This window comes from Crocodylus porosus, unplaced genomic scaffold, assembly GCF_001723895.1.
Source record: "Crocodylus porosus isolate Cpor-Errol unplaced genomic scaffold, CroPor_comp1, whole genome shotgun sequence".
NCBI lineage: Eukaryota > Metazoa > Chordata > Crocodylia > Crocodylidae > Crocodylus > Crocodylus porosus.
This window is the reverse complement of record NW_017728910.1, coordinates 19366298-19393131: the sequence shown is the minus strand read 5'-3', so window position 1 is coordinate 19393131 and position 26834 is coordinate 19366298. Positions and strand designations below refer to the sequence as shown.

General features: G+C 42.7%; 3 protein-coding genes across 4 annotated transcripts in view; 1 reads left to right on the top strand and 2 right to left on the bottom strand.

Annotated features, from left to right (window-relative positions):
- The window catches only part of NDUFB5 (NADH:ubiquinone oxidoreductase subunit B5), a 6588-nt gene extending 4921 nt beyond the window's left edge, over window positions 1–1667 (bottom strand). The window contains exons 1-2 of the mRNA XM_019532766.1: window positions 1544–1667; window positions 1239–1324 (exon numbers count right to left, since the gene is read on the bottom strand). Coding sequence (XP_019388311.1) covers window positions 1239–1324; window positions 1544–1652 — 195 coding nt within the window. The 5' untranslated portion in view covers window positions 1653–1667. The remainder of the gene's footprint in view (window positions 1–1238; window positions 1325–1543) is intronic.
- A 136-nt stretch (window positions 1668–1803) lies between these two features.
- MRPL47 (mitochondrial ribosomal protein L47) overlaps window positions 1804–26834 on the top strand; it is a 30896-nt gene continuing 5865 nt past the window's right edge. The window contains exons 1-8 of one of the 2 annotated variants that reach the window (XR_002100623.1): window positions 1804–1913; window positions 2003–2136; window positions 3143–3203; window positions 3345–3441; window positions 4810–4940; window positions 6672–6767; window positions 10856–11367; window positions 24273–24283. Coding sequence is in view for 1 of the 2 variants with exons in the window: in XM_019532765.1 (XP_019388310.1) it covers window positions 1825–1913; window positions 2003–2136; window positions 3143–3203; window positions 3345–3441; window positions 4810–4940; window positions 6672–6767; window positions 10856–10970 (723 nt within the window). In the remaining variant the exon portion in view is untranslated. Of the gene's footprint in view, window positions 1914–2002; window positions 2137–3142; window positions 3204–3344; window positions 3442–4809; window positions 4941–6671; window positions 6768–10855; window positions 11474–24272; window positions 24284–26834 lie in introns of those variants that run through there. The other variant, XM_019532765.1, reaches the window with a different exon arrangement.
- Window positions 15364–26834, bottom strand: part of ACTL6A (actin like 6A) — a 15009-nt gene continuing 3538 nt past the window's right edge. Inside the window, exons 5-14 of the mRNA XM_019532762.1 lie at window positions 25578–25675; window positions 20959–21053; window positions 20692–20798; window positions 20516–20605; window positions 19219–19280; window positions 18753–18867; window positions 18302–18382; window positions 17317–17412; window positions 16411–16497; window positions 15364–15880 (exon numbers count right to left, since the gene is read on the bottom strand). Coding sequence (XP_019388307.1) covers window positions 15800–15880; window positions 16411–16497; window positions 17317–17412; window positions 18302–18382; window positions 18753–18867; window positions 19219–19280; window positions 20516–20605; window positions 20692–20798; window positions 20959–21053; window positions 25578–25675 — 912 coding nt within the window. The 3' untranslated portion in view covers window positions 15364–15799. The remainder of the gene's footprint in view (window positions 15881–16410; window positions 16498–17316; window positions 17413–18301; window positions 18383–18752; window positions 18868–19218; window positions 19281–20515; window positions 20606–20691; window positions 20799–20958; window positions 21054–25577; window positions 25676–26834) is intronic.

Here is a 26834-nt window from a genome sequence, read left to right as displayed (position 1 = left end):
CGACAAGCTGCCTGTGGCTCCATCCTGCTCCCCACCCTGGCCCCAGGTCCCATGCACTGCCTTGGCTAGGCAGCAGCCCCACTTCCTCTCTCACCTTGGGGACCTCAATCTGCCCCCCTCCCCCACATTGGCCCTCACCTCCAGAGACTTAACCTGCAAACAGCTGCTCCCTGTGCTTCCTGGCTGTGCTCTGGGGCACATGCACATGTGCAGTTGCACACATGCACGCAGCGGCCCCTGCGTCGGGCTCCTGGAAGCCTCAAGCAGGACCCCTTAAAGGCTAGAATACTGCCCGCCTTCAAGGGGAAACCCGCCATTTCCTGAGGGAACCCAGGCATCTTGGGCACTGGCCCCACTGGGGAGAGGAAAGCCAGGTGTCCAGGACCCTGGCCAGAAGGTGTAATTATCAGTAAGCATTATTGATTACAACAGCCAAAAAAAGGAGATAGCCAATAATGTAAATTTCCCTTTTATTGGCACTGATCTGATAGGCAACCAATCTATCGGTGTTCCTCTAACAGTAAGTTTACTGAAATTAACTTAAAATACATTTTAACAGTACTGGGCCGGGGCCCACAGTGGCAATGGTGCCGGCTGGGGTCAGGCCTGCCGGCAGCACACGGCCAAGCCCAGGGTCTGCAGAGACAGTGGTGCCAGCTGGGGCTGCTGACGGCACGTGGCCAGCAGCGTGGGGTTGGGGCCAGGGGCTCTTACCTGGCTGAGGCTGGTGGTGTTCTGGGGCTGGGGTCCAGCGGTGGCAGGGGTCAGCAGCAGCACAAGGTTATTCCCAGGCGGCCATGTGCTGCCTAATCTGGGCGTGCCTCTTCCCACCCCTTGCCAATAAAAACCATGCGACGTGCCACGCTGGGCACGCGTGCCATCGGTTGCCGACACCTGATCTATACCGACACGCTATACGTGCCTGCAGTCTAGGAAAATTCAAGGGAGTCAATTCAATTAACACGATGGACAGCCATCGCCACCACAAACACACGGCCACCATGACCTTTTTGCCTTGTCTTCCATTTGGCTTGTACCCCAAAGACACAAGGCCAGCAACTTTTTCCACATGGATAATGGTTAAAAGTCACCAAGGACCCTAGCCCCGATGAGTCCCACCGAGGGAATAATCACGTTCCCTCGCCATAAAATACAGCCAGCTATTTATAGATGAGACTTATATTACTCTGAGCCCCAACCGCCCCGAACTAAAATATAGATATATTTTAAAAACTCACCAGCAAGCGAAAAAACCGCTTGTCGTAGTAGGCGGACGGCCTGATATAAAACATCTTTTTCCCCTCGCTGCTATATCGCACCGGAGCTGCAAAACGAATTGGGGTCATAGCATCACAAACTTTCGCATTCGAGGGCCGGGCGCCGCAGGGGCGTCCAATGTGCGGCCCACACTGGGCCATGCCATGCGAGCCGCCCCCCTGCCCCTGCGGCTGCCGGCGAGGGAGCTAGGGTAGCCCTGGGCCTGCGTGGGCCTGCAGGGAGGAGGAACCCACCCCTCAATGTCAAGGTCACCCCCAGCCCGTACCACTGAGGCCGCCGGCATTGCCAGAGGGCAGGGGCGGACGGCCGCGGCCCAGCACCCAGCGCGCCCCCAGCGCCCCCGCGACCCGCCGGAGCAGGCTCATAGCTGCCATGCCTGACCCTGGCAGCAGGGCGGGGCCGCCGCTCGCTTAGTGCCGAGCAGGGCGAGGCCGCGGCGCCGCCATCTTGCAGCCGGGCACGTCCTCTGAGGGCACTCCTTCCGGGCGGCGCGGGGCATTGTGGAGCTGCAGGCTGGTGGCGTGGGGCATTGTGGGGGCTGGTGGAATGGCGGCGGCGGTGGCGGCTTCGCTGTACCGACACCTCACAGGTGCCCTGCGGGTGTCGGCGGCGCTGCGGGCCCTGCCGAGCCCCGGGTAGGCCTCGTCGGGTGCGGGGGCTCCTGGTGGGAGGCGGGACAGGGTGGCACGTGGTGCGTCCCATGCTTTACTCTCTTCCTTTGCAGTTCCGCCCTGAGCCCGCTGCCGCGGGGCGTCCCGCAGGGAGCGCGCAGGTGTCTGCACGCCACGTCGTGCTGCAGGGGGCTGGAAGAGTTTTTTGACGACGAGAAAAACTGGGGAGAATTGAGAGTGAAATCTGGTGAGGTGTATTCCAGCCTTTGATGTATTTCCGTCAACCAACATAGATGTTTGCGGGCTGGGTTTTAGGAGGTATTGGTAGGTGTTAACACCTTCCCCCCCCCGTATAAATGCAGGATGGGAGTGAAATCTTTCAAGCCTTTATTTATATGGTGACAGACAGTTCGTAGCAGGCAGAGCTGTGTTTTTAATACAGGCGGTTCTCAGACTTGGGACACAATTGGTTCCTGGGAAACGCGTCAAAAGTCGAAATGTCGTAACTCAGAACCAATTTTCCCAAAGGAAACAATGTTATAAATGGGGGACTAGTTCCTGAACCGAGGCCTGATGCCCTATTTTTACCAAAAATAACCCAGAATTTTTGTACTCGATGAATTATAGATGAATAATGTAGCTACCTTCATGTATTTATATTGTAAATAGCAATCATTGATTTGGAAGGACTTCTTTGAGGAGATTTTGCTAGACTTTTTGACGGGTTCTTGCTGGAGTCTTCTCAGGAGTCTTATCTGCTTTCTTAAAGAAAGTGTCCAAGGAAGTTTTGGACAGATGTTCTCCAGGGAGATGGGTGACACAGAGACTTATTTGCTGGCGTGGCCTCGGATCAAGCGTTGTAAAGTTGAAACAGGGCGTCAATTTATAAACTTTATAAGTGTGAAATGTTGTAAGTTGAGGACTACCTGCGTTGCACATAGAACTTTGTTAAGGAAGTAATGCTATCTCTAAAGCTGTTTTTTCTCCGTCTTTATATAGATGGTGCAGGTATTTTTTCTAACCTGCACTCTTTATATCGCTCTAACTCACGTCTGAGTATGGTCTCATAGTCCAGCTAAGGTTGGGTTTAATCCAACACTTTAAGGTTATCTGCAAGGAAAACCTGCAAAAGTTGGTGCCTGTAATTTGTCAGGTGGTACTAAACAAGCACGATCTGCAAGTAGAAGTGCATTCTTTTGGGAAGTGGAACTGTTGTCCATTAAGTAACTTTCTTATGGCTACTGTTTTTATAGGTGATGCTTGGAAAATAACGCAACTAAGAGGCAAGAGTAACGAAGACTTGCACAAACTTTGGTTAGTATGTCTTGGCAGGGTGCTTTGTACTTTTGGAATAAATATGCCCATTTTATCATGTTAACAGCAAGGCTGTTTCTGCCACTAAACATAATCTCCCACTCAGTTGACTTGACTATACTGTTGTGTTCTTTGATTCAGGTATGTCCTGCTGAAAGAGAAAAACATGCTTTTAACTTTACAGCAAGAAGCAAAACGACAAAGAGTACCCATGCCAAGTCCAGAGCGATTAGAAAAGGTAATTTTTTCACATAAGCTAAAATAATCATAGCAAGTAAAATGTGTTGTGTGAAATATGCAGCACTTCCAGATCTCTGTGCAGTTCCCTGTATAATTTTAATAGGCTTTTCCATAAAAGAAAATCAGTAAAAAAAAACCCAGTTATACACTTTGCCCAGGGCAGTAATATAAAATTTCATCTGAAGCTCTTCATCCTTCCTGTCTCTTCAGACAGTCTCTCCCCCTCCCTATCTTGCAATGCTTTTTTTTTTTTAACAGGAGCTCACATTTTCTAAATATTTAGAACATGTGGGGGCTCTAAAACCATTAATTTGAATTTCACAGCAAGTTCTGTTTTTAATTTGCGTAGTCTCTCTACTAGTGCTAGGTAGACCCCTGTTCCGGCCTGTGTCTTCTGCATCCATCAGTCACACCATCAGCATTTAGCAGCTCTGAACTGCAATGATACTTGCATAGAAGGGAGGTCTTGCAATTAAAGGGCTCATTGGGCCTTGTAGGGTGCTGTACAATACCAGTATATTAAGCCTTGTGCAGCAAAAGAAATTCTTAGAGCCTTGGGATAACTAAATAAGTGGAGTTCCCTCATCAGCAACAGTTTCCCAGACGGTTAAGATGCTGCCTTGGGCAGAAAGCATTCTAATAATCTTCCAAGTTGATGAAAGTAGAGACTATGGTAATAAGTTTGCTAGCTAGAAATGCTTCTGATGAGATGCAATGGTCTGGTTGTTTTCTGATCATCTAATAAGATCCCTAGAATTGCAAACCAGAGTAATTAACAACTCCATAAAAACCTGTGCTAGAAGCAGAAAGGACCTTTGCATATATTTCAGCTACTTCCTCCTAAGCAATGTTAACTCTCTGTTTAGACCCGGGTGGGCAAAATGCAGCCCACGGGCTGGATGCAGCCCACCAGACCATTCTATTCAGCCCACGGGGCCCCTAAAAAATTTAGAAAATTAATATTTATCTGCCCCTGGCTGCTTGTCATGTGGCCCTCAATGGCTTGTCAAAACTCAGTAAGCAGCCCTCCGCCCAAAATAATTGCCTCCCCCTGGTTTAGACTGAACCTTAGCTGGCAAAGCCCTTAACTGAATCCACAGTTTGCCAATGCCCCATCCTCACCCCGCTTCCAATCAGATAATTGGAATGACTATATAGTGAATATTTAGATCACTGTTCAAAATGTTGGTTCTTACTGGCAAAGTAGGGGTTGACTGAGTTTACTGCTTTTCATAGTTGTGAGATTATTAAGATTATAGACTGTTACCAGCAATTATAATGTGCTCCTAACATTGCGTAGAAGTTTATGCTCAATTTGATAGCTTTGGTATCACGAGTCTTATGTCAAAATTTGTTCTGTTTTCAGGTAGAAACTTCCATGAAAAGAATAGACGACGTTGTTGAAGAAAGAGAAACTGCTCTACGACTTTTACAAACTGGTCAGGAAAAAAGCAGACCTGGGGAATGGAGACGGGACTTCTTAGGACGTACCCACTGGTATGGGAAAAAGGAATACTGTACTATGTACTTGAAATTTTGGGGGAGGGGAGTTCAGTACTATAAAAACAGGCATTATATGACTACCCTTTTCTTTTATTGGCTTTATCTTTGTGGGAAGAGGATCTTTTTCTTATTATCAAGAACAAAGCATAATTACTATAGAGAAGGGAAAGACAATATTTATTTATGTGTTTGTGGATAGTGTTTAATGGCTGGCAGCTCTCCTGAGTTGTTAATAATACCTAACCTTGTTATAACCACTGTCTTGCAATTATGTGCATGCATGTGTGTGCACACACATTGTTTGGTTCCAGAGTGGTTCCCAAACTTTTTGTACAAATCAGGCCACAAAATAGTCTTCCACTCCCTAGGGCCATCATTCACCCTTACTACATTTTTAACTGAAAGCTGTAATGGAATGTAAGGTCCTGTGGAATCTGTAGACCACTGTTTAGGAACCACTGATCTAGACTGTAAACCCTACCCTGTTAGGGGGTCTAGTTACAGCATGGCAGTCCTGTGACAGAGATGAAACACTGTTCAGGTTCACTGTGCATACAGACCCAAATTATATACCATTCCCAAGTTGTGCTATGGTTTTGGTCTTTCCCTACTCACATTGCAAGACTACAAAAAACAAGACTAGAAAGAGGGTCTCTTGGGCCAACAAGTCGAGCCCCGTGCATTTGCAGGCAGCTGTTTACCCAAAGATTCCTGAAATCACCGCTTTCAAACCCTCACACACAAGCATAGAGCACCAAATTGGAAATGCCATGAATCTCTGATCACAGGTAAAAAACAAGGAAGACAAGGGCACTGCCAGTGCCCAGCTAACACAGTGACAGAGTAGTAATACTGTATTCCCCCCACACTGAGGAATGAATACATTGTACTGTGTCTCCGACAGTTGTAGAATATACGCTGTAGATGGAAAGATAATATGAAGATGGCTTCACTGCTGTAAATTCTGATTGTTCTGACCTGTTTGTCACCTTTATGGTTGTTTAATAGAGTACTGGCTAGGCAAACCACTGTGCTTATCTTTATGATACCAGGTACATACTGCAGCACCCGCTGGGTGGGGAAGGGAATGGATGCAGGGGGAGTGTGCAGGGGACAGAGAAGGCTGCGCTCTGCCCAGCCTGGCCCTGGCTGCTACAGGGCAGAGCAGGGCTCAGCCCTCCTTTCTCAGGCTCCCTGTGGCAGTTAGCCAGGATCAGTTCACAGGCTGGATACAGCCCACAGGCCGTATTTTGGCCACCCCAATCTAACATGTATCAAATCTAACATATCCATGGAATAATAACATTTTTAAATAGTTCTATGATACCATAACTCAAATAGCTTTACCAGCTTTAACTAAGATAGAATTGCAAGTACACTCATGAAGGAACTTCCTTATCTTTTAACAAATAATGTAATGTGAATGCTGATTGTTGGCACTTATGTAGCATTTGCCATTTGGTTTAAGGAATTTTGAAAGCATTTTTTATGTTGTCAAAGGGGAAAGTGGGCCACAGGGTGCTCCATACATTCAAGGTCACCTGTCCAGCCACTGGCAGTTGAGAACAGAACCTCTGTTTGCCAGTTGTAAGAGCTACTAACTAGGCCATATTTCCTTCAGACTGGAACTAAAAAAACAAGCTTAGTTGCAGTCTGAGGACTAAAATGCAGAAGCTGAAGTCCTGTTAATACTGTAACTAATTTTCTTTTTCCTCTCATTGACAGGTACACTTTCAAGGAGTGGCCCATACCTTGGTACTTAAACACAAGATACAAAAGGAAGAGATTCTTCTACACATCAGAAGTAAAGCATTTCATCAGGTAAAACAATTTTTTTGTTTGATGCTTTGTTTGCCTGTTTTTTACTAAACAGAATTTTTGTGCCCAATTCCTGGTTGTGTTCCAGTTACCTCTCTTTATCTTGCAAAGGACGGTCCTGCAATTAACTGCTTTTTGGAGTTTGTGGACTGACTTTTTCTATGTAGGACGGAAAAAGAGGTGACATAGAACAAAAATGGTTAAGGACTGATCCTGTCAAAAACTTAGTTCAAAATAAATTGAAATCATGTGAGTAATCTCTTTGCTGTTAATGGAATTACTCACCTCTTCAAAGCTCACATGTCTAAGTGTTCACAGAATAGACCTCAAATTGCCAAATAATGTTCAGTACGGAATTATTTCTTGGAACAGTTAATTGTGTAAAAAATACCTGGGATCTTATGCCTTTTCTTTATGTTGTCACCACTTAGTTTCCAGATCTTTGTTAAGGCTATTTTCCATTCCTATCCATTTCTTTTACATAAAGAAATTCTGTCCACTAACACTTTAGTGTTTAACACTTCTCCACCCAGAGTTCTTTACCAAAAATATTAACAAGTTTGTGCTAGGGATGTTTAGTGTGTTAACCAGTGTAAGTATGAAAAAATTGGGCTAAGAAATGCAAGAAAAGTACCACAGGGTTATAAATATATTACATAGAGCAGACACAACCCATTGCAAAAGACTTTCCACACAGCATACATGTAACTCAAGTTTACTGTTGTTAGAAGTGTGAAAAGAATTATCCCTGTTTGCATTATAGTTTCTAGCTTTGTGAAGTGGTAGCAATCCAAAGACTATGCTTTTCACAAAGCATCTGCCACACATTAGTTCTGTGCACGCAAACTTTTCTGATGGAAGGCTTTGACCCCTAAGACATCTCTTCAGTTTCCTTCTCTTATAAAAATCTTCATTTTGGTCATAGCACATATAGCCATAACTTGGATCATTCTGATTTTTTTGTAGAGCAGCTTTCATACAAGCTGAGTAGTATGGCATTTTGGTTACTTTCAGTGGCACGTTTCCCATCTCAGACAGGCCCTGATGACCCTGAATCACATATATCATTCTGAATATTATCTTAATTAAATGACTTGCCTAGCATTTCCATAAAAACCACCTGCTTATACTCAGCAGCTCTATACGAGCCCTGTGATAATTTACCTTTTTGACTGCTTCCAATACCATGTAGATGTTGTGATGTGTTATTAGTTGTTAGTCACTTTAATTATAATTTGTTTTGTTCCTTTGCTTCTGTAGTCTCTTTCTATAGCATCTGAAAAATTATCTGTCTGAGAGATACACAGTTATGTTATTTTTATGTACAAAGCAAGTGATTTTTCTCTTGTAGCTGCTCATTTGTTATAGCTAGGATTTAGAGTAGGGGAAAAACAGTACAACCATACTCAGTCACTAAGTATTTCTGCTGAAAAATCAGCAATGGGTTAGGACTGCTGTTGCTTCAACTAATTGCACAAGCAGTCTTTTGAACATCCTGGGTGCATCTACACATGCAGTTAATGCACTGTAATAAACTGCGGAGCACTTTGAGCCAGAGTGAACTGCTCACAAGCACAGCATCTACATGTGCACCTGGGGCAGCAGCAATTTGAGCCAGAGCATAGCAGGCTCCAGCTGGCTGGGCTGACTGGGCATCACTGTCTACATATGTGTTTCAGTGCAGCAAAGTACTCCACTGCAAGTTAGTGTATCCCTGAGAGTACTATCCTACAGCAGGGTTAATTAGTTTACTGTGCCCTAATTCCAGCATATGTAGATGATGATGCTTTACTGCGGAGCTAATTAGTCAACTTGGGAGTAAAGCACACATATAGATGTATGCCGGTTGGGATTTCATTCCTTGCTCTTGGCTTTTGCCTGTTGTTTCTGTAAACCCTTGGTTTTCTCCTTGTTTAGCTAGCTGTTCACTACCCATCAGTTATTTCAGTATGTCCTTTGGTGGCTTCGCCAAAAGTTTCATCATTGGCTCCCTATCTTGGACTTCAGAATCTCATGCCTCTAGTCAGACTGATGTGGTTCTGTCTGACATCTTTGTTTACTTGCACTCTTCCTGCAAAAACTCAACTACTTCACCCCAGATTACTAGCTTTTAGGTCCAGTAATTTTGTGTTCCTTCCCCTGCAGTAGACTATCACCCTCAGATCCTGTTGCAGCCTTTTCACTTGCATTCCCTGTTTCTCTTTCATGGTTCCCCTTCTTATCTGCCCCTATTAGTCATTCAAACCAATTTTTTCCCTCTGGCCTGATATGTTTTATTTACAATTTAAAGTGCTTGCCCTAAATACAAGGAGATATTTCCTTGTGTTTCATTGTTAAACGCTTATTCAGCAATAATGCTTTTCTAGCAAGTACCTTCCATAAACCCTTGCTAAATTTCTCCCCTCCCCTCCTATCCCTTACTACTGTAGACATTTTGCATCCTAAATCAAAAGTGTAGAATCATGTGTTCTGCACACCTGGCTCCAACCTTCTGCTAGAATTTGACGAGAGTCAAGGGGACCTTACAGAATTATTGTTAGTACTAGAGTTTGCAGTCAAATCTATTCTACAAGTCTGTAACCAGCCAAGATGAATTTAATGTGGAAAATTGCCCCTGGAGATGGCATTGCTTGGTTTATAACTTGTAGTGTAGATGAGAGAACAGTTTTCAGTATGATTACAGAAGTCACGATAAAGACCAACTGAGTACCACGACAGGTGTTAGTCCTTTCACTTTTCTGACCAATCAGTTGAATTTAACAGTAATTCAGAGGAAGCAATTGCTGACAAATAATAGTCAACAGTAAGCATGTGTCTTAAAGTAGATCACTTGTTACTTAGAGAACAACTTTCCTGTGCATTTTTTAAACTGACACAGCCTTCAGATATTTTGTTTTCACCTGAGACTCTTCTGTGTTTTATTACAGTTGTTCACTCAGCAGCTATTTCTGCTACAGGCCCCTTGCTGTCTCGTAGTCTGTAGTGTAGTACAGAGGTTGCTATTTCTGTGAACGTACTTAAACCATTTTGAAGTAGTGGTAAAATTGCCCTTCTGATGAACAGCAGTGGGAAAGTGCTAATAAAATATACATGCACATAACATTTTGGGCAGAGGAATGAATCTAGTACTTCCCTGCTGAAGTAGGGCACCTTTCTTCTCTAATGGCAGCTTGTAATAGCTTCAAGTATCAGAATAGTTTGAATCCTGCCCCTGGAGTCGTAACAAGCTTGTAAAACAGGCTCATTGATAATACTGTTTGGTTTTTTCCAACTTCTCTTTGCTGTTACCAAGTGAACATCAATAGAAGCCAGACTCTCCAAAATAACTATGCCAGACTGCAGCCAGCAAGGCCAGCCATACCTTGTCATGCATCCAAAGATGCATCTTGAGCCAGTCCAGAGAGGTGATCCTCCCCCTCTATGCAACTTTGGTCAAGCCGCAGTTGGAGTACTGTGTCCAGTACTGGGTGCCACACTTCAAGAGGGATGTGGCCAGCCTGGAGAGGGTTCACAGGAAGGCCACCCACTTGGTGAAAGGGCAGCAGAGGAGAGACTGAGGGACCTGAACCTGTTCAGCCTCAGCAAAAGAAGGCTGAGGGGGGGAACCTGGTGGCTGCCTACAAACTCATCAGGGGAGATCAACAGCAAACAGGAAGAGCCTTTTTCTCCCCAGCACCACCTGGGGTGATGAGGAACAATGGTAATAAGCTGATGAAGAATAGGTTTAGGTTAGAGATCAGAAGGCAATATTTGACAGTTAGGATGGCCAAAAATCGAACCAGCTTCCCAGGGAAGCGGTTGTTGCCACTACCATGGGCAAATTCAAGAGGAGGTTGGATGATCACCTGTCTGGGGTCTTGTGAACCCAGCATTCATTCCTGCCTGTGGCAGGGGGTCAGGCTACATGATCTGTTCAGGTGCCTCCTGACCTTAGCTACTGTGAAACTGAAACTAATTCAGACTTTACCTGCATTCTTATCTCAGTCTAGTAAGTGCATTAAACTGCATACCTAAATTCTAGTGGTAGGAGCAGTTGTGAAAAGGATGCATTGAGTACTGTGAAAATGTAATAAGGTTATTCTCTCTTACAGACTGAAAATTGAAAAAGCAATGCGTCAGCGGACAAGGATGAAAACCTTAGAAAGAAAGAAGCAGGAGCTTTTACAAAAGAAATTCCCTCATCTGGCTGCAAAGTCTCAGAGTTAACATCATCCTGGAAGGCTTGTGCAAGTACCCGTGACTGTAGGAATCTACACTGTTTCATGTAACCTGATATATTATACGTTTTTTTTATAACCAGTATATATCATGGTGGAGTGCTCAAAGTGGTGTTGATTTTTTGTTTGTTTGTTTTTTTTACTGTGGAGCAGAGACAATAAGCCAAAAACGTCGTTCCTTAACCTAAAATTGAATCCTGATCTGGTCAGGTGACCTTCACAAAACTTTTAAAATATGTGACTCAGCGCAGCTTGACTCTAAAATAAGTTTCCTAGAAACAAGTAATATATTATTTCAACATTAGTTCCTCTAAAACTGAACTGTTCCTGCTTATTCACCAGTACATGGGCAAATGACAGCCAGACCGTAGTCTACAATTGCCTGTGTTGTATCTTTTTTAAAAGCTAACACAAACAAGTATACATCTCGATTTAGTTTCTCACTCTTAACAGCATCTCTTCACATTAAAACAGAGCTCCATTCCTTTTTAAGCTACTGGCTGTACTTTGTCACTCCTGCTTAGAACCATAACCTTAAATATCACTTTGCCAGCTAAGATCTATGAAGAGAGAGGATTTTGCAGAAATAGTCACTGTTCTATACCAGGAATGTTTCACACTAACTGTGTAAATTTATAGAACAAAAACATGAAATATATCAGTTTAAGAAAGTTAACATTTAGGTAGTCCCAAGAATTGTGTATAAGATGAATGTAGATAGCTTTTTCCCCACTGACAAAAAGTAGCCTTTCCATGCAGTTGCTAAATCATGCTTAGCTAGAACTGGTACAGAGTTCCAATATTGATACATATTGGATAGAGGTGCACTGATACATCGGATCAGCACTAGTAACAGGAAAATTAACATTATTGGCAATTGGCTTTTTTGGGCAATAATGTTACCAATAAATGCCACGTGCAAGCACATAGCTGCATCATGCATGCAGCCAGGAATGCAGCCCAGCAGCATGGAGAGCAGCATCCAGCCAGGAAGTCTGTGGGGAAGGAGGGCAGATTGAGGTGCCCACAGTGAGGAAAGGAATGAGAGTAGAGCTTGGGTGGTAAGGAGGGGAGGTAGGTTTGTGTGCACCCCCAGGGGGAGGCAAGGGGACATGTGCACCCTCAGATTTGTGCACAGGGTGAGGGCAGTGTGCCCGCCGTGGTGGGGAGGCTGGGCCGGGGCTGTGCTGGGTAGGTGATGGCAGCAGGCTTGAGGGGCTGTGGCCACCCCAAGATTCCCTGTAGCCTCACTGTAGTCACACCTTCCAGCAGCACTGCTGCCCACCCCGCACATGGCCCCCTCATGCTTCCCCTGAGGGTATGCACAGTGGCGGGGAGCCATACACTCCCTCCTTCTCTCCCCGCTGCCAAGCTGCTTGTGCGTCTCCTCTCCCACTCCCAGCCCAGGGGTCCTATTCACCACCCTGCCTGGGTGGCCCTGGCCCTGGCCCACTCTCTCCCTCACCATGGGAGTCTCAGTGTGCACCCCTGCCCACCAACTTGCTTCTCCTCCAAGCTGCTGGACTGCATTCCTGTAAATTGGCTCAAATATGGCTGGTTAAAATTGGCTGTTGGTATCTACGAAGAAAATCGTTATTGGTGCACCCCTGTTGAATGCATCTACTATCCCAAAGAACCAAATTTTGTAGCACCAAACACTCTGTAATATGAGCAGACTAAACTCATCTAGGTAATTATAAGAACCCTAAAATCCATTACAAATAATTATGTGATTGATTATATTCAACTACCTTTGGACTTTTAGAGAGTGTACCTAAGAAATAAAGATTGAGGATGCAGTTTAAAGCACTACCCCTCTGGAAGTAACAGTTTTGACAGCTAAGAAAGATGGCTAGATTCAGCCTTCTCTCAGTAGCTAGCAACACTGAATTGAGTGAGCTGTTCCAGACAGTGGTTGTATAAGAGAGTTCATTTCCATTTGGGCAAAACTTTTACCAAACAAAACAGTAAGAAAGCTTATTCATCCTCAACTCCAGGATCATTTCATGGCATACAAGAGGTGAGAAATATGAACACCCACTCATTGAAACTTCTTGCATTTAAGTGGAGGTGGCTTAGAATTTAAAGTAGAATAACTGTGTACATAAAGACTGTAGCCTTCCAGGAAACAAGCAAGTATACTTAAAAGGACCACCTACAAAGCAGTCTATAAAAGGGGCAGAATCAAACTGGAATCAAGTAACTAAGAAAACACGATGTAGCACAAAGAACAAACAACAACAACTTTTCATCTAAGTAGATGAGAAATCTTAATAGAAAAGATAGCAAGGCAAAATTCTCAAGCAAATTACTATAGTCATACTGTGGTTTTCTTGTTTTAAACAAAATCTATCTGCATTGTGCCCCTCCCTCACTATAACTAAAGATTGTAAACATTAATAACTGAAATTAAGACCTCAGTAGTCTGCATCCTAATACTTCCTACCATAAAGTCAAGGAGAGGGAACAGACATCTTAATTTTTTCCTTGTCCTTTGCCAAGATGCAAGACATAATTTGTAATATTTAATTGATGGCAAACATACAGAAGGCTGAAATAAAGTTGTTTCTTTCCGGCTTATTAAATTGATTCTGACATTGTAAAGTTAGTCTAGTTTTTTTTCACCATTTAAACAGTCTGCCAGAACAATTGCTGTTTTGTATGTCATACTTCCAGCTGTAATCAGACACTGGATCCTACCTCATTCTGGGAGAGCTGCTAAGAGAGTGTTCTTGGCAAAGGCACTCAGTCCAAAACAATCCAAACTGATGACAAACTATGTTGCAGAAGTCATTTGTTGTGAGGGAAAGCTAAGGGGTATGTGCTGGGGAACTAAAGAAGCTCTTTACATATAACGTACTGCCTCTTGTATTTCTCGTATGACTTAAAACAGGTTTCAAACATATGGCCTATGGAACTGCTCTATCCGGTCTGCAGGGCACCTGGCAGGCCTGCTCTAGAATCCATGGCTTCAAAGCCCTATGAGCTATGGGACCCTGTTGGAGCTTGTCCCACAGATCCAGCCCATAAGGAGCCCCACAGTTTGGGCACGTGAATTTGACATCCCTGATTTCAGACATTTAAGCCGTTAGGTGGCCATCTGGGTTGCTTGCAGATTTTTCTGAACCAAACCTCCAAACACACTTTACTGGAAGAAGTGGCGCATTATTTCTACCCAGCTCTGCAGCATCTGTATACATCAGGTGCTTCAGTGGGACTTTTTGGCACTTTAACTAAAGATTCAATCAGCTATTAGAATAAAAGCGCCAAAAAAGCCCCACTGAAGCACTTGATCTACGCAGATGTTGGGTGAGCCAGGTCAAAGTAACGCACTGCCTCTTCTGTGCATGTGCTGGGCTTGATGTGGAAATGTCCTGAGTTTAAAGTAAAGTTTGGGTTTTTTGTTTTGTTTTTCAATGTCTGCAAGCAGCCCTAAGTTTTACATTAAAAAAACAATTGTTACATTACACTGGTAAAGTGCCCAAAACTTTCAAATGGACATTCAGTTGGTCAAAGAACAGATGTCTATATTGGGTGCATCTGTACATGCACATTACTGTGGCATTGACTGTTAGGGCACAGTAAATTAACTCTGCTGTGAGATAGTACTGTCAACAACACTACTATCTTACGGCAGAGTAATTAAGTACAACAAAATATACTTGTAGGTGGTCATAGGCTTACTGGGGCATAAGGGTGCTGAAGTGCGGGGACTACCTGGCACAGAGCTCTGCACTTCAGCACTCCGATGCCCTAGCCAGCCCCTCTGCTACCTGGAGCCTAGGGTTGACCCTGCTCATACTGCTGCTGTTCCAGGTGCACATGTAGACACTGCACACAGGAACAGCTGACTCTGGCTTGAATTGCTCCAGAATTTATTGCATCACAATGTCATGTGTAGATATACCCCCACTGTTTCTTGTTTTCCAAGAGGGAAGTTAAAAATCAGGTTTCATCATGACAAGGGTGGAGCCTAAACCCAGCATGGAGTTGGTCATGAGCTGTAGAAACACAAGCAAGCAGAAATACTTAGACTTCAAGCAGTCAGTTCTCTCCTTAAGTTCCCAGCTTCTGAAACTGATAATCCCTTACCTATATCAAAGTCATTCTGCAAATTAATCCTTACAACTCTGAATGAGGAAGTAGGTTGATGACTGTTACTTACAGAAATTAAGTCACTTACTTCTACACAGCCTAAATTTTGGGCATCAACCATTTCATCATATGGCATTCCTGTAAATTGAATGCAATGTTTTCATGACCAAGCTAGGGCTGCTGTAACATGCTAACACAGATCCGTAAATCCTGAAAACAGTTTTCAATCAACTGGTGCATAGAAAAGTAGTTGCGGAGAGTAACTGAAAAAAATCAGAAGTAACAAATTCTGAAAACAGGGTCATTTGTATTTATTTTTTAAAAGAAATCAGAGCACTTAAGGCCAACAGATCAACAAGGAAGACTACTGTGAAGGTACATGAGACATCTCATAAGTCTGATGCAAGGCATTTGCAAGATTTTTGCCTCTGAGTCAACCTGTAAAGCTATTCATAGGAAAAAAGATTTTAGAGGAAATAGACATTTATACAAAATTATAAAATGCTTGCTATAAGAATTATTGCTTTAGAAAGGATGCAAACCTCCGTATTTTGGGATAGTACCACTTAGGCCTTTCAAACAATAGCTAAAGGTTTGTTAAAATGGAGCTTGATGCATTTAAAAAACAGTACTACAAAAAAGAGTCCGTCCCATTCCTGAGTATGCTAAAGCTATAAAACATAAGGAGCACTGGGAAGGCAGCAGTTTCTCACAGTGAGAGGTCTAAGGACATTTCCTTTCTACACACTGCTTTCCTCCTTCTTCATACTCTTGCTTAGAGATCCACATCTGCTGAAAAGTACCCTGCAAAAAAAAAAAAAAAAAGAGAATCAAAGTTGCAACTAGGACATGATGTGCTGAGAGCAGAACAAATAAGCCAGGCTTTCCATTTTTTCCAAAAACCTGTATAAAGCCATGGCTGCCTTGCTGCCTCTTACTACTAGGTTTGGTAAAAGGCTGGGGTTTAGAGAAGAACAGGGAAAACTACCTTATCAACACTATTTCATTTGTTTCCTAGACATTGCTAACCATCTCTGCCATATTTATATCACTGAAGTGCTAAACCACTTGCAAGATCAGGCCCAAAGATGCAGTAAAAAGAATACTTCAAGAACCCCATATCTTTTTCCTTGCTTACAAAGAGTTAAAGAAGCTAAATTCAACCACCTTCAGTTCAGGCATAGAACATTCTGTACTTTCCATGAATATCCCCTCTCCTACCACATACAGCACTAGTCACTGCTCTGGGAGTAGCAGCTGCTACAGAAGTCATAAGCTACTTCAGTAGGAGTCTCTTTATTCACCTAATGATCCTTTCCCCAGGCTGTACTTACCAAAGAAGCCAAAATTGAACCACCAATCCATGAACTAAACCTCCGCTCCACTGTCGTGTTGTTTGCTATCAACTTGAGCCGCATGCTCTGAACAGAGGGGGAAAAAATGTGTTAACAAGATCAAACTGAAAGTGGGGTGTCCAGCTGAAGGTTCAAGCCCCTTTTTAACCCTGAAAGGGATGGGATGGAGAGAACCTGGGACATGCGCTAAAGTCATTATTACAGCCAATTCAAAGAGACCAATTCTGTTGTTTCCTTCATGATATGAAGATTGTCTGCCCTGCACTTTGGAAGTCTGTTAAATGTAAGAAATGGGTTGCTGATAACAGTCCATCTGCAAATTGTATATGTGATCCAGAGAACAATCTCGGCTACAAAACTAACAAGAACTTGAAAGGAATTTTGCCTTAATAGTCACAGGAAATTGCCACCATTCAAAAATAGTTAGGTTTTCAACAATTATTACTTGCAAGCAGAAAAGGTAGGAAAACAGTATTTTCAAACCAACTTAAGTACCTGCACAAGCCTCTTCTACATTACTTATTTCCAAACTGCCCTGTATTTTTTTTTAAATAAAGATAGGAAGTATCCCTAATTTTGTCCATAAAGAGGCTTCAGCAGTCTGAGCACAATATCAGATTCTGTAAGTCCCAGAGCTGTAATCCTAAATTTGTCATTAATTCCCTTTGTATCTTTCATGAATAGTGAGGTCTTTCCTTAACTGGTCCAACATAAACTCTTTGGATAAAAGCTCTATGGAGGTGCTACAGCTTTCCTGGTTCTGTAAGCTGGTCAGTCTACAGTATCTACTATTTTTTTTTTTTTTTTGGTAAAACGTTTTAAATATTGAGCTCCTAATGAAATCAGAAGTAAAATCACCTTAAATAACAATTTAAGAAGTCTTACCGGTGGGGTTTTCTGAGAGAGTTCCCTGTTCAATCTGTCTGTAAAACTCTGTATAAGCGTATTTCCTCCTGCTACAATCACACTGCCATAAAGGCCCTGGGAAGAAAAAACAAAACCCCAAGAGTTTATTTGGGATGTATTTGGAGAGCATTTCTTTACCAATACAAAGTTAAAAAAGAGAATGCCACTAGTCTTTACAGCCAGAAACATAACATATTACTTGACATAAGATATAATTCAGCATACAAAATAGATTGTACTATGAATAGTAACTTTATCTACTTTAAGAAAGAAGTTTATGATTAACCTATACAAGGGTATGGGGAGGTAGTATGAAAACTGATCCCACACGATTTCCATTTGGTAGTTTGACTTTTTAGTTTCTAGTCTGTGCTCATATCAAGATATTATAAACACCTATGAATGAATGATTCCCCATACAACTGAATTTCCAGTTGTCTTGTAACTAGATGTAACAACTGCAGAGACGACAGGAGGAACTAATTGTTCATGAAGAAAAAAAAAAGTGTACATCCCAAATCAGATACATTTTTACATATACAGCAGACAAAGACAAAAGATGACTTGATAGGCCAGATCATGACAACCTGACAAATAAAGAAAGGAGGAGGAGTGGGTTATCCCATATGCCAAGGGTCAGAAGCACATGCAGCCAAATGGGCAATGCTCTTCAGCAGATGGTGATGGTGGGGATGGACTCAAAAATGTAGAATGATTTGCGATGAGATGCTTTCTCTTTTAATCACCTGAACTGGACAAAACATAGGAATAGCTATCCTCAGACATGTCATATATATTTACGTATTCCCCATTGTAGATGCACAGCTTTTAGAGGTGAATGCTACAAGCACCATAAAATAACCTCTGAAGGTCCATCAGTCTTCAACTACAATATATTTTAATTATGAAAATCCCAAACAAGAACATCTCTGCTGAAAATAAACCATGTCTGACTGACACTCACCGGTCTGATGTCTATATCGCACATTCCAACGCTTGTGGTGACAACATGGCTCACACCCAGCATTGTATTGCCAGATAAGCCCTGGAAAAAAATTATTAAGCCACGAGTCAGTGCTTCAAAACAATAAGGCATATTAAAGCAATATATGAATATTTATTCCTTATCCAGAGCCAACAAGGACTGGGATAAAGATTTATCTCAATTTGCAGTCTACTTTGTCACTATGGTATCTCAGCACCACAGAGCTTTATTTAAACAAGTACCTGGTACCCTGAGTTAGATTTGCTCTCCTCCTCCACCCAGACATAGGTTGCAGCCCCAGAGAAGACAAAATATGAGCACAAAAATGTTCTCCATCACCACAACAAACAAAGGAAAGGCAGCTCTAAACTATAAAGACTGAATAGATTATGTTTGCATATCTGTATGTGCTACTTTCATTTTTTTTTACCTTTACATTAGAAGGATCAAATAATCCTTCTGGAATTTTTAGACGTTCTGCACCAAAGTCACAATTATAACCATTGGGGAACTCATAATGAACTGTCGGCATCTGTGCAGCCACCCTGCAGGTAGATAATGGAGCATTAGTCATTAAGTTCTGTTGTTCTCTGTCAATATGTACAGTGCAGCAGCTAATTTAAAAAAATATAAACCACGAAGTCTAAAAAAACACAAACATGTTAACAACAGGATCTGTGTTTTTGGTAATCTATACTAGAATTTCTTGTACCTTGGCAAGTCAAATGCAATCTCTAAAATCCGGATATACACTGTATTCCTAACTCTAAAAAATGATTGCGTCTAACATCAAACTTTTGTAATGAGCTAAAACAGGTACATCTTCCATTTTTAGGACATTTACATCCATCACACCATACACACAGCAAAGTTTTACAGAGAAAACAGTGACATACTGTTCATCATAGGTTGAATCGGATACTTGAAGGACAGAAGCTTGGAAATCCTGAATTACACACTATGGAGAGAAAAACAAAAGGTAATTCCAGTGTCAACCTCACATAATATGAAACGAGGAAAAAAGCCTTTAAAATATATATATATTTGAAACCGATTACATATTTATATGGCTTATTTAGGGGTTTTGGTTGTAGCCGAGTTGGTCTGAGGACATAGGCAGGCAAGCTACTTTGACAAGATGTGATCTCTTTTATTAGACCAACTGAGTTGTTGGAAAAAAGTTCTTTGCAAGCTGTCAGGCACAAGCACCCTTCAAGTGAAATTATTTCAGTATATACATTTAGCGTAGTAAGCTACCTTAGAAGCTAAGCATTCTGAACCTCTACAAGATGTGAGCATTTGAGGGAGGGAAGAAAAGGGAACGTGGCTGGGTCTCCCCCCCCGCCCCGTTCTGTCCTGTTTTTCTCACAAGCACAAAAGGTTCTAAAGAAGCTGGAAGACAAGGTATAAATAGCTTTGCCACTAGGGCACTTTATATAATAAAGGCGGAGTATTTGAAAGTTTTATTGTAACCAAGGCTGAGCTCTACCACAGCTATCATGAATTTTTATATTTAGCAAACTGTCTATTTGGGAATATCTGCCAGTGAATACAAACTAGATGATAATGAACTAAAAAAATTAAATTGAGGCCTGAATATTTAAACTTGGACTACTTGGGAAGCAAGTGCAGAGCAGGAGCTCATCTATATCACTGTGGCAACATAAAAGACCAGTCCAGTATACTTTCAATGACTTGTTCAGTTTCTCCCCAAGGAACTGTAGAAAGGGAGAAACTGAGTTTACGGATTACAAAACTATAGTCTAGCGACTCCTTTGTTGGGAACATGTGGAACAATATGATGTTTCCCGTAACTTGATACAAACGTGAAGACATACCCATATTCCTTCCTTGCTTATACCCTTACAACTATTTTCTTGTAATACTAAATAACTGGATCTAATTGAATACGTTAGCATAAACTCAATTCAAACCTATCCAACAAATCAAACCAGATTACCCTAAAATTTCAGTCTGCGCATTTCAACAAGGGGACAAAATACGAGAAACTACTCTAAACAAAGAACAGTAAAACTGATTTTTGAAAGACAGCCTAAATAGTTTCTCCTCCCCTCCACCACAGAAAAATACATCACACTGCATTTTTTCGCTAGAAACTTTTTGTTTGAGAATACTGTACATCTGCAAATGGAGTCCTTCATGAGGCATGGAAAGAGGAACAGATTTACTTACATTACACATATAATTGTGCCAAGATCTTGTGACCTGAGGCAATTTCTCTTTTCTCTTCCAATTGGCGGGAGATCCCTCTCGAACTGCTTCCTGCAATTGTAGGAACATTCAGTGACAGTCAACATTTTATGCTTCTCAAAATATAGCCCTTATTTAAAATCAAGTTACTTTCTCACCTTTGATGCAATCATATATGGAGGAATTATCTCTATGTTCATTTCCTGAAACAGTTCCCTGCATTGCATAGTAATAAAGTCGCCAGCCAGGGGTGATTTTACAATGCCTACAAGAAAATTTTGGAATGTGTTTAAACACTTACTTAATAAGCAAAACAGAATTGTCCCAATTTGAAGTGTCCACATTTTCTTTCAGTAGGAATAATAAAACCAAATTTCTTGATTTCAAACATAGTATTAAGTTACCCAGCTGTGAAAACTCTTTACCTTGTTGAAGTACATATCCATCATGCACTGGAATTGCCGTGGTATGTGTTGCTCCACTATCCAAAATCAAGCCTGTTGATCGGCCATTTGCAAAGCTAGTCAGATGAGTCAAGGAGAAAAGACTCTACAAGTTTTAAAATTTTGTCAAATATAAGGAACGATAACCCCAGAGTCCTACTTCAAACTTTACAACCCACTTATTGTGAGCCTCCAGTAACTGTCTACAAAAAAAGTACCAACCTCGCACAGCTGATAGGTTTTAATTTACGCTGGTGGACCAAGACCTTGTTGTGGTGCAGAGGCTTGTGTCCCCCAATGATGCTCAGAGCTATGTCACCAAGTCTCACACTCCTAGCAGGGTCACCCCTGGCAAACAGGCCTAAAGGGAAGTTCCAGACAAATCATGATCCAACCCCAAGTCTTCAGCGGCAGATCAGGTGGAAGATGTCAGGATCTCAACAGCTGTAAGGCAAAAGAAGGCTGCAAGATGGAGGCCTCCTGTCATCCCTTGATCTCTGCATCAAGACTGTGTGGTTGCTGTTTTTGCACACCAGCTTCTTTCTGTTAAACCAGGTCACATGTAGGCTTCTACCACAGAAAACATGCTCTCCCCTTTACCAACCTTTAAAAGCCCTGCAGTGATGGTGTAGTGGTGACAGAGATCGGACTAGTGAATCCAGCAGTCCGCAGCCACAAATCTGCGCACAGGTTGCAGTAGCCCGATGGTCATCCTGCACCTAGGTTGAGACGGATGCAATTTGGCAACTACCATGTCTGAGCAGTCCTATTCAGGATCCCCTCTGCACACCCAACATGGGAAGCGGCTAGAAAAAGTGCTTTAAACCTAAGCCGTCTCGTCTGCTCCTGACTGCATAATCTCATCCAAATACGATCATTCTCCCTGTGGTCAAAAAATGTATGACAATGATTTTTGCAAAATGGCAAGTTTGCATCTTAATGGATAACCAAGACAACAAATGACCAGAAAGAAGAAATGCCATTTTCTCCAGGGAACTAGTGAGATACAACATCAACACTGCAGCTCGGAGTGAGACGAGACAACTAGATGAGGGTCAGATAAGTGAAGAGGGTAAAAACTACACCTCCTGGAAAGTGAAGCCAGCTCAGGACTGAGGCACTCACAGCATTGGCTTCGACATCAAGAATCAACTCAGTCATATTACAAAGCTCCCTGTGGGCAGTAACAAACATCTTATGACCCTCTGTCTTAAGCTCAGCAACAACTGGTATGCCACTGTCCTCAGTGCATACACCCCAATCCTTGATACTGGCAATGATGTTAAAGAACAGTTCTACTCCAACCTTTACCATGTTCTGAACAATACTTGCAAGGAGGACAAGATAATTCTCCTCAGGTGATTTCAGCACCAGTCAGACATACCCTAGAACTCTGGGGTGGCACCACTGGGAAGGAAGAAGTAAAAGTCAACTCCAATGGCATCCTCCTCCTGAGCAAATACACGGAGCACGGTCTCGTTATCACGAACACCATCTTCAGACATAGAGACAAATACAAGACTACATGGAGAAACCCTCACTCTAAGCACTGGCACCTCTTTGACTGTTATATCATTAGAGTCTATGATCAAATGGGTGTCCATATCGCAGGACCCATGCAAGGAACCAATGACTGTTGGACAGATCACCATCTTGTCAGATCCATGATGAACATCCATCTTACTCCAAAACACTGAAAACAACCAAAAGCAATGCAAAGGACTTTCAACATCAAGGATCTCCAACAGTGTCTTCATGAAAAGCTCTCTGCCCTGTCCATAAACGAAGGCAACACTGAGGAACTCTGGAAGGGATTTAAAACTGCCATCCATGTGGCCTGTGGACTCAGCAACACCAAGACTGGTTCAGTGAGAGCAGCACTGAGGTCCAAATCCTTCTGGACTGGAAGAAAAGGGCTCAATCTGCTTGGCAAGATGACACCTCATCTCAACAGAAGAACGATATGTATCCGCTCCTAGAAGCTGAAGCTCAAAGGAGGATCCAGGAAATCACTGGTGGCAAGATAAAGCCAAGGAGATCTAGCTCCCTGCTAACAAACATGACATGCATAGCTTTTTCCAGGCAACAAAAGCACAACTTTCCATGCTCCTACTTTCTTGCAATTGCAGGATGACTTGATGCTCCTCAAAGACAATGAAACTATCCAAGCTAAATGGAACGAGCACTTTGGGGCAGGCTTTCCTGAACCATGAGTCAACTGGCATGGATACCAACATCGAGTCCATCACCAAACACCCTGAAAGGGGATCCCTTGCCAATCTTGCTATCCTATGAAAAGTCTGGTGTGCCATCAAGAAAACCAAGAACAAAGCTACTGAACCAAATTGGCATACCTGCTGAAATCTACAAGACCGGTGGTAATTAACTGGTATGCAAACTCCACAAATTTATTCTATAATTTGGAACAAAGAATTCCCTAGGTATCTGAGGAATACCATTATCACGACAATCTTTAAAACAGGAGAAAAATCTGTGTATGGGAACTATAAAAATATTCTCCTCATTTCCACAGCAAGGAAAATCCTCTCCCATATCCTCCTGAATCATGTTCTACCTCTTGCTAAGGAAAGTCCTGCCAGAATCTCAGTGTGTTTTCAGACCATCCCATGGGCAATTGGCATGATCTTTTTTGCCCACTGGATCCAAAAAAAAGCATCAGGAACAACATCAGGACCCATATATAGGCTTCACTGACCTTACTAAGGCCTTTGAATCTATCAATCACAAAGCCCTGTGGAAAGTACTGGCCAGATTTGGATGTCCTGAAAAGTATATCACCGTCTTGAGGCTTCCCCACTACCAGATGTCTGAAACCGTTCTATGTAGCAGATTAGAGACACATCCATTCGTCATGCAAACTGGGGTCAAGCAAAGATGCATCACCACCCCAACTCTCTTCTCCATTTATTCAACAGTCATCATGGTTCTCAATAAGGATCACCTTCCTTCTGGAACTGACACTGAATACATGAAGGATTCTTCAATCTGGGACATTTTCATTCACAGAACAAAGTATTCAAACAACTATCCTTGACTGTCAATATGCTAACAACTGTGCCATCCTCGCACACACTGAGGAAAGACTCCAGACTGCACTGCATCTCTTCAGAAAAGCTTACCATACTTTGGACTTCTCTCTCACCATTGATAAGACCAAAGTGCTTCATCAGCCTGCCCAGGCCATGAACGTGACCCCTCCCCCTTCCAAATTACCATCAGCAGAAAGACCCTAGAGGTAGTCGAGCAATTCCCCTACCTCAGTAGCCACCTCTGAGAGTGAACACTTGTGCACTGGATCCTGTGCTAGATCTCCACACAAGTGCCTCCTTTGGCAAATTGCTTTGGTGTGTGTTTATTCATCACAATCTCTGGAAAGACACCAAGATCCAGGTCTACAATGCAGTCATCATCCCTGCTCTTCTCTACAGCTGTGAAACATGGGTGACTTACTGTTGTCATCTCACAAGCCTGAAGAAGTATCACCAATGACGCCTGCAGAAAATTCTTCACATCAAATGAGAAGATTTCTGCATGAATGCCAGTATCCTCACTGAAGCCAATGTTACCAGCATTGAGTTGGTGATCTTCAAGCACCAATGTTGCTGGACTTGACATTGTGTGCGTTTACCTGACTCTTGATTCACAAATCAAATGCTCTATCCCAGCTTTGTAACAGCCTGAGATCTCATGGTGGCCTGAGAAAACGCTGTAAGGACACTTTGAAGGCATACCTCAAGAAAACAGATGACATCACTGAAGAGCTGGGAAGAGCTGGCTGCCAACCAACTCTAATGGCACCCCAACCTCAACCAGGTGGCAGCCCATTTTGAGGTAACGCATCCTGTCCTCAAAGCAGGGGGGAGAGAGCAGGGGAAGAAAAAGGACAGGATTTTCATCCTGCAGCCTACTCTCCGTTGTGAAATGACTTGCAGCTTCTGTGGATGGATCTGTGGCTCAAGGATTAGACTCCCAAGTCGCTTCAAGACCCATCAATAAGTCATAACAGAGAGCTTCCTCAAATTGAGGGATTGCCGATAAGAACAAATAATAATAATAAAAAAATATATACCAACCTCACAGATGATAGGTTTTAATTTACACTGGTAAACTTCTCTGAGGTGTGAATGGAAGTGATAGAATTTCTGTGTCATACCAAGTAGAAATCTTTAAATAAAATGCTTCCAGTTTACTTGGATTTTGAACTGCTGCTCAAAAAAGTAAATGTTATTAGTTTAAGATATTTATAACATTGCTGGCGGAATATCTTCAATCTCAGATATCAGTTGTGGGAGACAGGAATTAAGCACTTCCATTACCTGAGAAAGCCATTTTAGGTATAGTGTTACATGCAGCATATGATATACATGTGTAAAAGTTATTTTCTAGAATAGTTTCAGCAGATTTATAGAACTTAACACTAAGGTGATAGCACAAATGGAAGCTGTTTCCTGAATATCAGTTATTACAGGAATATATTTTGATGAGAAAAAAAGTATACTCATCTTATTCTACTAATACCCACGTTTCATAAGATTTCAGTAGGTACCGAAAAACCATGTAGACCAACATTTCAAGGATACGCTGTCAGGACTGCAGTTTTACACAAGAAAAAAGCAGGGATGTTGTAATGTTCAAACATCAGTTCTGTCAATTTCTCGCGCTTTGCTCTGGTATTCCACTGGAAAAGTGGGGTAAACAAGCAAAACAGAAATAATGAACCTCTCAAGAGTCATTATGCTTATTACAGTCTGTTCAGAGTGCCAACAGATGTTAAGAAAATCAAGATTATTAGAACTGAAGCTTATGTAACTTCGCATCTGGTCTTAAAGCAAGATAATTATGTTTTTCTGTAGCAGGATTGGAGGGCTGTAGCTATGATGGTCCAGGAAGTGTGCAAGAAACAAAGTTTTTTGAGGGTGATATACAACTGTATAGGTGGGAGAGAGATCAGACAAGCTTTGGGCCTAAAGTGCCCTTCTTCAGGCCTGGAAAAAAAGCAAATGCAACCTGAAGCATCTAAATCAGGGCCATCCACCCCACCTGCTGCTCCAGCATAAGCCACAGGCCTCTCACTGCATCTCACCACATATGTGCAGCCACAGGCTACCCAACTGCACTGCACCACATGGGCAGCCTGGCCTCACCTTTAGGCCACTGGCTGCAGTCTCATGCTGTCCCACCCTTAAAGTGAGGGCAGCAAGTGAAAACTGAAGGAAGGAGGGAGAACCTGGAGAGCTCAGCTGCAGCAAGAATGATGGAAGGAAGGGGGAGAGTTGGGTGGGAGCCTGGGTGCCACAAATTAAAACTTTTGCAGACCACATGGCCCACAGGTGGCCAGTTTGATAGCCCTGATCTAAATAAACACTTACCTTACACCACACTTGCCGCTTTCCTGGATCTGAAGAAGGGCACTTCATGCCCAAAAGTTTGTCTAACATCTGTCCCATTTGTGTATATCAGGCATTTTATTTCCTTAGAGGAATGTTCAGTTTTTATATTACAAGACCTTTTATTTCTGATTTCCTTCATTAAAAAGACTTTCTGAAAATTTTATTTTTGATAACAGGCAAAAATTCAATTTTAAAACTTTGCAAATGGCAATTCTTTCTAGAGCTCAGTGGATGTGCACCCCCTCACAGCAGCATTCCCTGCTTAGGCGGCAGGCGGGGGGGCAGGCAGGAGCGCTGCTGTCTCCCCGAGAGCACCAGCCGTGGAGTGGAGGTGCCAGGAGAAGTCCCGCTGGCCCTTCTGGGCATGTCCCTGGCCCTTCTAGGCATACTGCTGGCACTTCCGAGCAGCATTCCCTCTTAGAGCCAGCTTAGAGGGAACACTGCTTC